Raw genomic sequence first — 15881 nt, forward strand, 5'->3', positions numbered from 1 at the left:
TGTTCAGCAGCTTTGCGCAAATTGTGGCTTTTGAAGAGACAACTTAAGAAGGCGCCGGCACAAATCAAACTGTTAGCTTATAACACTTTCTTGCGATCGAAACTCGAATACGCGGCGGTTGTTTGGGACTCTCATACTAAAATGGACACTATGAATTTGGAACGTGTACAAAGAAAGGCTGTTAGACTCATCTTTGGAAAATATAAAAGACGGGATTCCGCAACGTTACTAATGCTTACAAATAAAATCAGTTTGCCAGGACGCAGGCGCAAAGTTCGTCGTCTCCAGTTTTTGCATAGTATGATAAGTGGGAAAATCGGACTTAAACTACCTCGTTACGTAACTTTTCTTCAAGCCCAAAAAACACGACACAGACATAACCTCTCTATTACGCCAATATTTTCTAATACAAATTCTCACATGAATAGTTTTTTTGTGCGTACCATTAACGAATGGAATTCCCTCCCCCTTGAGGTTTTAGCAATCAAGAAACTTCTTACAAGAACTGGAAAACTACTTGCCTCATAAATTAGAATAATCTAAACCTGGGCTTGTGACCACTTGCATGTTATAAGAAAATTACCTGCTGTTTTGTTATATTAGTGCTGCGTTGTCGGGGCAAGGCGTTTTGCCCCACTGTGATTTATTTGTGTTGTCCTTATGTCGCGGTTGTTCTAAGTCAAGTATTTGGAAGTTTTCGTGACATGTTATAGGTAGCATCCTGTTCATGCATTGTTTGTATTCTTGTTCTGTATTGCCCTCCCTGCATGGGCCAGCATCTTGGCCTGCAGTATGAATAAATGAATGGATGAATACCAAGTGCTTCTGCAAACATACAACGCGGTTAAATTTCTAAAAAAATTCTAGAAATTTAGCCCTGGTTTTTAAGAACTCACTATTTCTTGTTATAGTTTTCAAGAGCTCGTTTTGGCAAGCTGGAGCAAGACATATGGCTGAATAATTAAATTTAGTACTAACACAGCGTCTGCTCAACAAATTTTGCTATCTGTGACGTACTGCAATATGACCCGCATATCGTGAAGTAATCCCCACTAAAGCGGTTAAGTTACGCAAGTAAAGCCGCATATGTTTCAGCTACGAAAAGCGAAAATGCTTCTTTCAGAAATTACTGATTATGTTTCAGGCCCAAACATATATCAAACTGACTTTTGTTCGTATGCGCAACACTTACTAATGTCTGAAACTCTAGTTTTATCCAGCTTGGTTGCTCCGTGCGCTGTACTCTGTCGCGATGAGTGGCCTTGCGGCACGCGTGCGATTATGGGTGCCAAGGTTGTTGTGGAATCCATAACGGGTTTACAGTTTTTTTTTTTTTTATTCTGTTCCCGTGTCTGCTAGGGTGTGCCAGGTTAGCCCTCTCCAATAGACCGAACCATGACTTAACACGAGCAACGGTTCTTGATTCCAATCCGAATGCAAGCCGAGCTCGAACTCGCATTCTGAGAGTTTCTCATCAAAGGAAGGGGTGCAAATTCCGCAGCATCAGATTCTGGTGTTGAAACGGTGAAATTGTCGTCCTGGAAGCGTGCACGGCAAACTGAAAATATCTCGAAGAAAGGGGATTTCTCCCCCACGCTCTTTCCTATCGATGCGTTACATTCCGAACGCTGTCACAGTCAAATAAATCACTATGTTTCTTCCCTCATATTTTGGACACCAAGCCGACAGTGGGAGTGCGCCACGGCCAGAAGCACCCGACAGTGAAAGGGTTAAAGGGGCCACGCAGACGAAGCAAAACGCAAGTTTGGTTCATTTGAAAGATTGCTTCGTTAAAATATCACTGATGCCACTTTTAACACAAACTTCACTGAAGTAAGCTGCACAAATTAGGAAAACAATGAGTCAGCATGCGACACCCTAGCTTCTTTTCTGCACTGAATTCATGATGTATTATGGGAAGTTTGCTGCAATTGGCTGAGGCCAACAAAATCCAAACGCAAACTAACCATGTTGAACAGGGGTTATAAGCTCACAGAACGAGCCATTGGCGCTTAAATTTAGTGCACATTCTTTCTATAGCAGTAAGAATGTTGGGCTAAGATATCGAAGTTATGAACAAACACATAAACACTAGTGCGTACGGCGCACACTATACCGCCCGATGCTGTGCAGCCATCGGGCGTGTTGGACTTCTGACATGACACTGGGAAACTGTCCCAAGAGGAACTGCACTTATATGACCCTTCCTGTCGAGTCATACCAAATATTTCCCGACACGATTACTATCAACCATAACAATAAGAAAGGTGCAAGTACGCTAAGAAAAAAAAAAAATGTGTGCAGACAGTGGCTCTTCATTGCTATCGTTACACCACCTGTGAAGGCAGATGGTTACCTGGCTAAGAAAAAAAGTTTTTGCCATGGGCGGAAGCCTTAGTCAGCTTACTCACTTGTGTTTTATAAACCTGCCCTGGACACAATATTTGTCGATGCCGCAAAACACACCGTGCGGTAGAATTAAAATTTTGGCTTCAATCGTAATTTCTCAGCGAACAAAGCGTCGTTTGGTGCCGGACAAGCGCTGAGGGCACTATAAGACACCAAATCTTTCAAATAAAACAAACTTGTATTTTGTCTTCGTGGTCCCTTTAGGAACTGCCGCTATACAGCTGCCATAATTACTCGTTTGCAAGTAGACCCCTTTCTCCGAAAATATGGAGGCGAAAAGTAGGGGTAGACTTGAACATGGGGTGATCCATAATCAGGGACATTTTCTGAAATCTGAACATTTTCATGTTGTCATAAAGATAACCTGTCTAGCTCGTCTGCATCTTGACTTCAGCGTAAAACATACAGATATACAAGGATGAAATGAGAAGACACTAGCGCTACTTGACAACTGTTTGTTTAAAAAAAAATTAAGACCTCTGCAGATGTTTGAAAAGTGCGTGTGCGCAGACAAACATGCCATCTAACTCTGTAATGAGGATGGTGAGGCGTTCAGGACAGTTGACAAAAAATAAACATCTTGATTGAAAATCATTTTTTTTTGTTTTGCCTCATGTGAAGAACAAGTCAACATAAAAACCTGGCCTTATTTTTTTATATCCTTTACATTTTCAAATCACAATAATCAAATAGATACGTTGGTTGTCGTGAGTTCATTCTTTTTTGGAGGCCTGATGGTGAGAGGCAACAGCAAGTCAGATGGACATTTCCAGCTATGGCTACGTCCATTACCCTTATTTTGGTTTGTGAAAAAACTCAAACTAGTCCACTCCGCATGTCCCAAAAAAACAATTTTCAAGCTAGTACGAACCAAAAGAAGCCCTACCCTTGCAACAACGACATGTCTGGTTACGCCAAAGTTCGGAGAAAGCAAGGAACATCTGTCCGGAGCAAAACTGGCACATTGGTTTTGTTCTTATTCAACAGTTCAAGGCACAAATAATTCACGGTTTAATCCACTTGCACAATATCCTTACACCACATGCCTGGCCTTTCGTTTTTTTTTTCCCTTCACGAAAACACACTTCCCTAGCATTTACCCTTTCCAACGAATTTCGAAATGCAACAAGTAGGCAGATTCAGGATGTAGGCCATTTAGGATGCAGGCTGGACTAGTCATAGCAAAACCTATGCATTGGGAAGGAAGGGTCTACACTTCCCATCGCCTGCAGGCTTACACAGATTGCTTCTCTTGCACAGCCATTTGGTGCAACCGCATTATCCCACTTCCCATGTCATGACCAAGAATAGTGCATTCAGATACTTGTGATTAATCAGAAGGCAAGGTTGATTGCAGGTTAAAGAGAACAACACCAAAACAGTACTGCACCCAATGTTTTTAACAGCGCACGGCCAAACCTTTTTGTTGCGAACCGGTAACTGCTTTATTGTGTCTGCGTGCATCCAGTTAGTTTTTGCCGTTATAAGAATACAAAAATGTTTCAAGTTTGGGTTAGCTATTGGCAAGATCATTGGTTCAGACAGGTTTCCGGCTCATTTTTGGTTCGACTTCGACAATTTCATGATAATATGTGTATGCAGTTGCCAAAGTGGCTCCCCAGTGCCACAAAGAAAGCTTTATCTGGGTGTCACGTGAGCCCGAAGCTATACAAGTTGGTCATTCCTCTCCACGTCCTTCAAATAAAAAAGAAACACTACTGGTATTAGATAAGACCAACAGTTCCCATTAAGCAGACACTCACGTGACATCCAGATAAAGCTTTCTTTGTGGCACTGGGGAGCCACTTTGGCAACTGCATATACAAGTTGGTGCTGATCGATAGATTAGCTCTCTGAAAAACACGAATATACCACTCTTATGCATAGATTTTTTAATAATAAGGTAGAAAATTGCGGAATAGTAAAGACAGGTCCACCATGGGGCCTCAACATTCACGAAGCGTCAAAAAGACAATATGTTTTCCTTCAACAAAGCATCAATAATGATCATGAAGCCCAAGAAGGAAGGTTTTAGGTTTTGCTTAGTGGTTTAGAGGAGCAAAGGACGTGGGAGATCGGGAAAGCACAACTGGTTCTACCGAGACTGACCATACCACTTGGTACATGGTAGCATTTTATTTGGTTGCTTCTATACCACTATACATCACCAGTGCCTCACTTGCTTCCGGTTTATCATGAAGCAAACAGCGACTGCAGTCGCTGTTTGTGTCACGTTTGATCAGCGTTTGCTTATCGATTTCTCAGCAATTAACGCGTCCTTCGGCATGGATGCTAAAATGGATCTGGGCAGGTCAGACTTCTGTTTGAAGTCAACTTTAGTGTCCCTTTAATAGACAAGAAAATTAGGAGTTACGAAGAAGAGATGCGAAGGGGTTTTAGAAATGAACAAAGCTAAGCTTCCCCCAGCACATCGCAATGTGCACGAACTTTCTTCTATGTATCTAAAACAGCATGGAGTTCATGCATGCCGCCCTGGTGAACTACACGCCAGTATTGAACAAACCAACATCGCCTATACAGTACTGCCACGTAGGGGAATGCATAAAAAGTACCTCAAATGTGTAGAATGAAGCAGCCTGCTTGGTGATGTTTACTAGCCGAAATCTAGGGCCGCGCAAATGCCTGAAACATTTAAACACCAAAACGAATAGCACAACATTTGATTTGGCCTAGAATTTAATGGCACTATACGTAAACACCGGATATTTTTGAATTACTCTGAAGTTTGAAACAATTGACCATTTCAATGAACTCGGGTACATGAAATTAGGCCTCACTGAAAACGAGAAATGCCCTGCAAGAGAAAAAAAGAAGAAGAAAGTGTAAAATATGCTCTTTGCAACCAGTCAGAACTCGTGCGGCACCACGTGTACCGGGTTGGGTGCTTCATTCGCTGCCGGCAGTAAGCTTTCCCATAGTGCACAGGTAACATGCAGCCAAACAGAAGTCTGAGATGCTTTTGGGGAGCGCCTCTTATACCCTTGGCACTCGTTGAGCCAACCCCACGCTCCTGCTTCTCTCTTTCAGCATCCTGATAACCTAATAAGCAAGTCTAGCTGCGTTTTGACGTAGTTTCAGGTTTTCTGGTCAAATGATGTGCTAAGCTGACCTTTTGTTATCCTCTGCTGTGCCTTTTGTTCTACGTAGGACACAAGAAAAACGAGACACTTGTCTAGCTTTGCCCTCTTAATCACCAAGGTGAGGCTTTATTTAATAGGAATTTACATCAAGGCACTGGCAAAGCTAGTTTTCCAACCGTGCATGCATATTGTCACGCACTTGAACAAATTTTGGTACTTATTTCTATTATAACTCTTTTTGTATGTTTATTTTAGGCACAAAATGCCCTTCCTGGAATACACAGTTTGGTTCACTTGAAAGAGTGCCTTGTTAGAGTCATACTGACACCACTTTTAACGTAAGCTTAGCTCAAATAAGCTACATACTTAGGAAAAAAGGGAATGGCCATGCGACCCACTAGCTCATTTCTCACAACAGAACCTATGATGTCATATGTGCCAGCTCTGTGATTGGCTGAGACCAGCAAGAGCAAACACAAATTAGGCAGGGCTTATAAGCTTGCTGAATGAGCTATTTGCACTTAAATTTAGGGAACATTAGCGTAAGCTGTCTTTCATGACCACATTTGTCAAGCGAACACCATGTTTCACGAAACGATTATTTTCTACCTTAACAAAAACAAGCCAGGTGCAAATACGCTTAAAAACAAAGCAAAGGCAGAAAACGGCCCTTCGCAGTATGGTGGCGCCATCTGGGAAGACTGAAGGTAAACAAGGCGCACTAGGTTTCACTCGAAGACCTGTTCTTGTGACGTCATTGTAGACGTCACGAAAACACGCGGTTTGGCAGGAGAATTAAAAATTTGACTCAAATTGTTTTTCCAATAAAACAAACTTGTATTTTGTATGCGTGGCTCTTTTAAGAGTTCTGCACAGACTGGAATATTCGTGATGCAATGTTTTATAAGAAGAGTTTGTGCATTGTTAGGGCTGAGAAAGGGACCAGCAAGCAGAGTGCTGTAAAGCAGAGATGACACCACCATGCATGCATACGAGGGCTTTTATAAACCTGGACCATGTTTCATGCATTTCATTTTCGTTTCCTTCCTAGAATGGACATGAACACTCGTAGACCACCGTTTACATTTTTCTAAATGAACTGGTTAAATCCCACCTTGTCAGAATGTATGCACCATTACATCAAGACTGAAATACTTGTTTCTGCGGTCAAAGATGCGATGACAGTTACCACCGGGTAAAATGAAGCAGAACAGCTTCTGTATGTCTGCTTGCCTCTTATTTCTCCATAAGAAAGTTAGTGAACAGTGCTCGACAAACCGTAAATTTCAGTTTAGATAACGGAATTTGCACTATATATGCGTTTCGTTCGGCTTGAAAATATTGATTTCGATTCAATTCAAATACATATGCACTATTCAAACAAACTGCTTATTTGCTTCGTATTCACTTCGAAACCAAAAATCACCATTCGCACAAGCTTAATAAAAAAACACTTACGCGAGCGCAGCCGACTCAATTTCGTCGTGACAATTAATGATGTCACAAATCGCAACGCAGAGTGTCAACACCCGTTTTCATGCTTTTGGCCTTTCAAGCTTCCGCGAGCTTTTTTCTTTACGTACTTTTTCTTAAGTTCACTTATTTCGCCTCGAAATACAGTTATTCGTTCATACGAAATTCAATCCCCAGTGGTTATTCTCAGCAGCGCAACAGAGTTTATGTATTGTTTGCTGGCACAACCCTCCCAAAACCAAGCGTTTCTCGCACAACGCTGCCCTTTCAATCTGTGATGCAGCCACTCGACAGTTCACCACTCATGCTCTGAGCCCAGCGCTTACGTACTCTGGTTGAGGCCGCTTGCTCCTTCGGGTTGAGTGAGGGCAGGGAGAGGAGGGAGGAGGGTGCATGCGAGAAGGCAGCAGGTGGGCACAGGTTAGCAAGGCTTCTAGAGAAGGCTGCCGCTCTGGTCTCACAATGCGTGCTTCCCCAAATTCCCTTCCCCGTGCCTCCTGGCCTCTTTCGCTTTTGTAGACTTGTTTTATCCCCAGGGTACTGAGGAGATTTGAAGTAGTTTTACACAGCTTTTTTAGAATTCTTGTATTTTATACAGCTTGGAATAACCAAAGCAGCTCGCAAATGAAATGCTGGAAGAATTTTAGTGTTAGCAACTCCTTTTTCTTGATTTCGGCCCGGTCCTATATACTGTTCTCAATCTCAATCCCTCATTAATTTATCATATATGGACATTTAAAATTTACAGTTTTCTAATTGACCAATACTATTGCTCCTTGACTCGTAACAACTGTAAAAAGGAACGTCCATGTTTTGTCCCCATTTTGTTGCCTCTGCTGCTTATCATTGTCTCTTGTCATTGCAAGTCTCCGAGTCAAAAATGAGATAGGGGAACTGAAGGAGGGGGTGGGGGAACATCGGACGCTCGTGGTAAAAGGTAAAGTTATACTGTACAGGTGGCGGTAGGGGCAGTAGAACACTGAGGATATGCTAAGCCCTTCAGAGGCCCTGTTGTCAAACATGGTCTAATCCCCACCAATGTTAACCTCCGCATTTCAGTGAAGATGCTGCTAATTTTTTTTTCTTTTTGACAGCACCGAGGAAAGGTGAAAAATTAAAAAGCCTTGTAAATTTTGCAGCACTAAGTATAGAGGTTTGGCGACTAATACCAGTAACATTAGCACCAAGCAGTGAAAAGCTCTTTTGGTTGAATGCAGTGTTAAGAGGTTGTTCTCACGTGTAGGCATGTGCGAATAGTGATTCTTGCTTTCGAAGCGAATACAAAGCAAATAATCATGTGCTTCAAACAATTTTGAAAAGAGCAATTCGAATAGTTGCAAAAAGAGCAACCAGCATCACCCACAAACATCCCAAAAAGAACCCCAATGGAGTCTAAAAATCCAGAAAATGCTTTGCATTCAATACAATGCCCAGTGGTCCTTGGCAGTAGCAGAAGCTCCAAAATGAACAGCACAACATTCTCCCTGTGACCACCAAGAACCAGTGCCACTGAACGAGGCACACCATGCACAAGCACAGAAAAGAAAATGACAGCTGAGTAACTTTATCTTTCCAAAGCACTATAATCCCAACGCAGAATATATTTTAAAATGTTAGGAGGCTCACGTTGGTGTCGTGAAGAATGGCACCGAGCTTTCAGCAGCAAAAATGAAAGTATGCCATTTGCAATGTATCAACCCTGTCATGTTCCGTTCATTTTTTTTTTCTTTTTCTATGGTACATTCCACACATACCGAAGATGTTCAACTAACGAGCTCCTACATTCGATCTTTTAATGTTTGCTCGAATGTGAGGACACTGAAATGTTTTCATGAAAGAAATGCGAATTCTTCAGATTGGTCATCAAAATTGTATTCTTTTGCCCCTCCTTCTGAGGCACAACAAAAGAACAAAAAATGCAGATAAAACACATGTTTTAAGCTGTTTGCCAACCACGAAGATTTTCCATGGGTAGCAACAAGGGCGATAAAAAAAAAAAATTAGTGCCCTTCGTTTGTAATTGTATTGTAATTTGTTTGTAATTGTAATTGCTTGTAAAACACATTTGTTTGTAATTCACAACTGAGCGTACTTCCTAGCCAATTACCTGAATGAAATTTGGAAAGACCCAAGCTTTATTCTAGTGGACAAACGTAGAGCTGTCTCTTTCCTTCCCGCCTCGTAGGCATCTTACTGTTTCTGTAACACGCCAACCGAATCCACTCTACTACTGAGGACACCGGACACCGGACGGGTCGCATTGGGCTGTCTGACAGCCACATTTAAATCTCACGCCAATGAACATGTCATCAGTGAGGGAATGAAATCTAAATGCGAGTGCCCCCCTCCCCTTCCAACTCGTGCACGCATAAACTGGCAACCGGTCATGAGCGGGTACTTAGAAGTGAAAGACACTGTCAGACATGTCGCTTTCTGATATTGGCCCACGTCGGCGTTGTAAGTGGGATGGTTTCTGTTCATCCGGGAGGAATTAGCAGCTACTACTCGACCAGCTGGAATATGAGGCGGCACCGGCAGCGGCTTTCCATTGTTTTTGCGCCCATTCACGCTTCTGTTCGGGCTGACGCTTCACTTTCCACTCTTCATCCTCCAAGCGAACGACATGCGTCTGCCCCATAGCGTTTTAACACCTCAAAGGCCTCAGCCTTTATTCTAGCGGACACACACGTGGGTGTCCATTTCGCTGCCCAGTCGTAGGCATCTTATTGTCTGTGCAACACACCCACCCAGACCCAAACCGCTCGATTGCGGAGAACAGTTGACACGGCACATTGAGCCATGAGACTTCCACGTTTAAATCTCCCACTACCACTAAGGGTATGTCATTGGTAGCGGCATTAAAGGGGCCATGAAGACAAAATACAAGTTTGTTTTATTCAAAAGATTTCGTGTTTTATAGTGCCCCCAGCACTTGTCCAGATACAAACGACGCTTTATTCACTGAGAAATTAATCAATTTAAGTTAAAATTTTGATTTTCATGCTAAATCGCGTTTTCGTGGTGCGTAATGACATCACAGGAACCGACTGCTCTGCAGCCGATTCCGAAGCCTTGTTTACCATTAGTGAACCTAGATGGCGCCACCATACCGTTGCAAGCCGTTTTCTGACTTTGGTTCATTTTTGACCATATTTAAACCTGGCTTGTTTATGCTCTGGGAGATGATAATCGTTTCGTGAAACATAGTGCTCGCTCGACAAATATGGTCACGCAAGACACTGTTGCTTGCATCAATCGGCCAATGTCGTCTGAGACAACCCCAAAGCCCCGCAGTGCTGTGCAGCTAAACCAAGCATAGTGCGTACCGTACCAACAGCAGTACGCATCGGTACTTCTATTCGTAGCTACCACTGCTTGTCCCACCATTCTTACTGATATAAAAAGAATGCGCGCTAAATTTAAGCGCAAATAGCTCGTTCTGTAAGCTTATAAGCTCTGCCTAATTTGCGTCTGCTTTTGCCGGCCTCTGCCAATCACAGAGCAGGCTGGTATGATGACACATAGGTTCTGTTGCGGGAAATGAGCTAGTGGGTCGCATGGCCACTCCCTTTTTTTTTCTAATTATGCAGTTTATTTGAGCGAAGTTTACGTTAAAAGTGGTGTCAGTTTGCTTCAAACGAGGCACTGAATGAACCAAACTTGTGTTTTCTCTTCATGGCTCCTTTAAGCCCTGCTGCGCGTGCATACCCCCTCGCTACACCCCCAATCTGTGCAGGCCTAAACCGGCAACTGGGGATGGGTGCATAATTAGGCATGAGATACAACGACAAAGGGAGAAGTAGTTTATATGTGGCCAGACTGAGATCTGTCATTATTCTTCTGACAGAAGAACTATGACCAGCAGGTCAACGAGAGCCGCCGACGTGACAATGTCGCTCAGAATGGCTTTCAAGTTAAAGGAGCCATGAAGAGAAAATACAACTTCGTTTCATTTGAAAGAACTAGGATTCAGTATCTCACTCAGCTTCATTAGAGCCACAAAAGATGTTTTTTAACGAAAAAAAAGCAAAAAGTATTTAAAAACTTTCAAATTTTGCGCCACAGTGACGTGTTATGAGCAAGACTGACGTCATACGGGCCAACAATAAAATATAATTTTCAGTGCGTTAACTGCACGTTAGCATTCAAGTGATGCGGTCAAATGGAACTAGAGGCCCCATTACAGACGTCCAGTCATGTGTCGTCGTGACAGGTGAGTTAGGCGGCCGCCAATCGCACAAACAAGGTTCCGTGACGTCATAGAAAAGTTGCGGGAAATTGGCTAAGGGGTCGCGACTGCTTCGCACGTTTTCTTGAATATCTCCGTTATTTTTTCGAAGATTGCGATGACATTGGTATCATTGTTATCGGGACTAAGCAGTCTTTCTAATAAACCCAACTTGTATTTTGTCTTCATGGCTCCTTTAAAGAAGAATAATGTGCTCACGCCGGCATTCCAACGGGGCGAGTTGCTTTTAACGTGGAGAGGCCCGCAGCTAAAGGGCGAGGTGGAATTCGAGGCGGCAATGGTTGCGGCTACGTCCTCGGTAGCGGCGGCTTTCGGACATTTTTATACCCATTTGCACGGCTGTTAATTCTGCGTAATCATGCGATAACGGCGCTACGGCCACTGCCAGCCGACTGTGAAACTTGCGAAAGAGGCACCAGTAGTGGCGAGGGGAACAGCCGTTGTGATAACCATTGTGAAAGAGGGGTCGGTGGTGGCGAGGAGGAGCCCCGGAGCGGGGCCGAGTAAATCTGCTTCACCAGAATGAAAACTGGGGGGGGGGGGGGGTGAGACATACACCGCTTCGTAGTAAAATGGGTGGTATTGGCTCACTTCTCTCCGAATGTCGTCGAAAGACGATAGTTCTCTGTTGCCGTTGCGACGTAAATGCCTCTCTCATCTTTCCCGCCCACCTCTCGTGCTCTTCCCCTTCTGCATCAGTCCTCCCACGATAAACACGGTGGAGTTTTACACAAGCCGATTCCTTTTCCCTGCATTCCACTGCTCACACGCCATCTACTGGAACCTTTTGTTAGTGCTGGACGTTAGGGAATGTCGTTGCGAGGTTTAGGCTCGCACACAAGCGCTTTTGGTATTTTTCAAAAGGTCAAAACATTGTCTTCATGACATATTCTTTTATTTGCTTTTACAGATATCAAACAGCCATGTATTTTAATTTAAAATAAAAGAACACTGCATAGTACCAGTTGTGCACTGCTCTTCTGCCTCAAATATTCCTAATGTTTTGTTTTGCTAAACAGTGTTGACAAGCAAGAAGTATGTTTCCACATTTAGTGGTTTGGAATGGCTTTGCCTAGATAGACGTCTCGTTAAAGTATTCTTTTAACTTTCGGCCCGGTGGATGAATCAAGGAACAGGCAGACAGACAGACAAACAGACTAGGAATGTTGGGTTTAAGTAGCCCAAGAAAGACTATCACATTTAGACCACTCCTTTAAACCAATATGGTCACGTAAGACAACATTGCTTGCGTCGATCGGCCAGTGCCGTCTGAGACAACCCCAAAGCCCTGCAGTCCTGGCAGCTAAACCAAGCATAGTGCGCGCAGTACCAACAGCAGTATGCATCAGTACTTTTTCATAACTTCCATTGTTTGTTTTGTCCCACTATTCCTACTGCTTAAAGAATGTGCCCTAAATTTAAGCGCAAATACAGTGTAGACCATTTATGACGTAACCGCTTATAGTGCGAGACCGGATATAACGCAGGTTTTTGTGACCACCGGTTTGCCTACCATAGAACACAATGCACAAGCATACCGCTTAAAATACGGTGGCCAAAGCAGAATACCGCTTATAGTGCGGTTTTCTGGCGGGTCTGCTGATCGACCGGCGCAGCTGGGGCATCGTTTTTGGGTACCAAAAGAAATAAGAAAGGATGAAATCGGCCATCTGCCACAGCGCACACCCCTTGCTCTCCTCTAACTTCGACACACAAGCAAAAATAGGCACTCTTTAGTTCGTGCGTACGGGATAACCACAACTGTCCTCACTTGACGCACTTCGGAAGATAGCGACTTTCCTCCCTGTCCGCATGCGGCAAGTTGTTTCTATAAAGCGTCAACAACATGGCCCGTTTTCGCATACGATTCGTGCACATCGACATTTCTTCGTTTTTTTCGTGTCGACGATTTTGCGCTCGCGGTGGCTTCTTCGCGTGGCAGTGGGAGGAGCCTGCCGACTTGCACCAATGGGAGGAGCGCACATGGTGGGAGATTCAAAGCGCTCTGAGCCGCAACGTGGTTGGCAGTTTATATTCCTCCTATCGCCCAGATTGTCAGCTCTTTTTTAGCGTGAGCATCTTCGCTAGCGCCTCGTGTGGCATTTCAGCAAACAGGTAGAAGCGGTCACTGGAGCTCGCTGCATCACTTCACGGTCCATGCCGACGCCATGTTGCTGCTGCGCCACACACACCACGCCAGTTGTATTTGCGCCGGCGTCAGCGCGCCGGCGGCATGCACTGCACGTTTTCGCGAGACGAAATTGCTCCATGCGGTTCACGCTTTAGAACGTTGTGCAGATAAGCCACCGCTCTTGCCCTTTCCGAACAAGCGAGCCCAGCAAAGCCGAAGATTTCCACCACCAGTACGTTGCGCTGATAAGCAGCCGCCTTCGGCACCGTGAACACAAGGTGGGGTAAAAAAAAAATCCCGCTGGCGTTCTTATCTCGTCTCGCGGCATCTGTTCATTGACGCTAAAAACGCAGCCATGGTCCTTCAAAACACAAACACAACGAAAGTTAAAGCCGCGCTTGCAATGCCCAAGACCCTGCAGCAGCGGCTGATGTGAAAAAAATGTACGAAATAAAGACCGTGCCTTTGTTTTTAAGTGCTCTCTGTTTGAGTGATGATAAATGTAGGATGACTTGAGAGGTAGGTTGCGATGTGGTTGGATTCGCGCATGTTTTGGTCATAGTGCGGTACCGCTTATAGTGCGGATTTTTGCGGCTCCCGTGGCATACGTTATAACCGGTCAACACTGTAGCTCATTCGGCAAGCTTACAAGCCTTACTAATTTGCGTTTTCTTTTGCCGGCCTCAGCCAATCGCAGAGCTGGAACGTATGACATCATAGGTTCTGTTGCGGGAAGTCAGCTAGTGGGTCGCATGGCCATTCCCTTTTTTCCTAATTATGTAGCTCATTTGAGCGAAGTGTGCATTAAAAGTGGTGTCAGTATGATTCTAATGAGGCAATCTTTCGAATGAACCAAAGTTGTGTTTTTTCTGCATGGCCCCTTTAAATGCTATTAATGTGATTGTGCTCTGATACTACCATGATTAGCACGCTCAACTTACCCTTGTGGGCCTCAAAACATGCCTCAAGCACACATTTCTGAGTCGAAGGTTGCAATGCATTCACTAGATCCGTCTTCTGTTGGCTGCATCCAAAGATTAGCAGTAAGGTAAGGGACTCGCGTTGAACTCACATTCCACAGGTCCCAGGTTCGAATCGCAAATTCCAAATTCATCCAATGTTCTTTTCTTTACATTTCTTCTTTTCATATTCGTCGACGCCGAATTTTCGCATAATGAAGCATTCGATGCTTTCCCATTAAAAACTAATATTCGCACATGCCTACTCACGTGCCTTAGAAGAGCTATGAGAGAATAAAAAGCGTGAAAAAAGGAGAGAAAGTCAGGTGGCTCACTGGTGACTGTGTTGTTGGACGCTGTGAGTGCGGTCAGCGTGTTGACGTCCCAGAGGAAGATGACGCGGTCGAGACCAGCCGAAGCCACTCGCTCCCGGTCCTTGGCATAGGCCAGGGCCTTCACGTAATCCTGGACACAAGAGTAAAAATTACTGGATAGAACAAGCCACCAGAAACAGCCACAGCCCAACAGCAGTGACATCAAACCTCAGTATAGCTTAAGTAATTCTTTCGCGACCGCACCATAGGTTTTTTGCTCTCAATATTTGATGCAATGCACATGTATTCAGTATTCACTTCAACATATGACAATCTAAGACCGATATTAAAAATACAAAATACATAGTAAAACCAGAGTGAAATGAAAGTCAGCAAAATTCATAATTTACTGTACTAAGTTGAAATTTCACTACAGTAAAATATATGAATACCATTAAGAGAAAACTGCATTAAAAGTGTCTCCTGCACGCGAAAACGCAGCACACACAGATTCCCTGACGCCACTGCGGATAGCACCCTTACGGTGCTACAGTGCAGACCACTTATAAGGTACGTCGTGGGAGCCGCGCAAATCTGCCCCACAAGCGGTATCACACCACAAACAAAACATGCACAAATCCAACCCCACTGCAACCTGTCCCCCAATCATTCTTCGTTTATTATCACTCAAATGAAGGCCACTTAAAACAGAGGCACGGTCTTTAGTTTATCTTTTTTTCCCCCATAAGACGCCGTTGCACAACCTCACAAACCGGGAGCACGGCTGCAACTTTATGTTTGTGTTTTGAAAAAGCGCGTCTGCGTTTCTTAGCGTCTAGACGAAAGGATGTCGCAGGGAGGGGAAAAGCCCTGCGTACACCCGCAGTTGTGTTGATAAGATAACGCATAGGCAGTGGAAACGTCCCACGTCGGCTCGCTATGACCAGACGTACCGAAAGGAAAACGGTGGTTGCTTATCTGCACAACGTTCTATTAAAAGGAACCTACTCGTCCCCCCGTATGGGAAGGAGGGAGGGAGGGGAAGAGGCTCGCTATCTTCTGAGATGCCCCAACAGCAAGAGCAGTTGCGGTTATCACGTGAATGCAAACAGAATGCGCAACTAAAGGGTGCCTAATTTTTTTCCTTTTTTGTCTCTAAAGTTAGAGGAGAGCAGGCAGTGTGTGCTGACGGGTGATTCCATGTTTTTTTTCTTCTTTCTTGTGACCCTAAAACAATGCCGCAGC

General features: G+C 44.1%; 1 protein-coding gene across 2 annotated transcripts in view; it reads right to left on the reverse strand.

Annotated features, from left to right (window-relative positions):
- Positions 1 to 15881, reverse strand: part of LOC144175125 (WD repeat-containing protein 48) — a 63084-nt gene that overhangs the window by 37634 nt on the left and 9569 nt on the right. Inside the window, exons 5-6 of one of the 2 annotated variants that reach the window (XM_077704205.1) lie at positions 14658 to 14787; positions 7314 to 7334 (exon numbers count right to left, since the gene is read on the reverse strand). In XM_077704205.1, coding sequence (XP_077560331.1) covers positions 7314 to 7334; positions 14658 to 14787 — 151 coding nt within the window. The remainder of the gene's footprint in view (positions 1 to 7313; positions 7335 to 14657; positions 14788 to 15881) is intronic. The other variant, XM_077704206.1, reaches the window with a different exon arrangement.

This window comes from Haemaphysalis longicornis, unplaced genomic scaffold (assembly GCF_048455015.1).
Source record: "Haemaphysalis longicornis isolate Haplotype H1 unplaced genomic scaffold, Haemaphysalis longicornis Haplotype H1 scaffold_3, whole genome shotgun sequence".
Classification (NCBI taxonomy): domain Eukaryota; kingdom Metazoa; phylum Arthropoda; class Arachnida; order Ixodida; family Ixodidae; genus Haemaphysalis; species Haemaphysalis longicornis.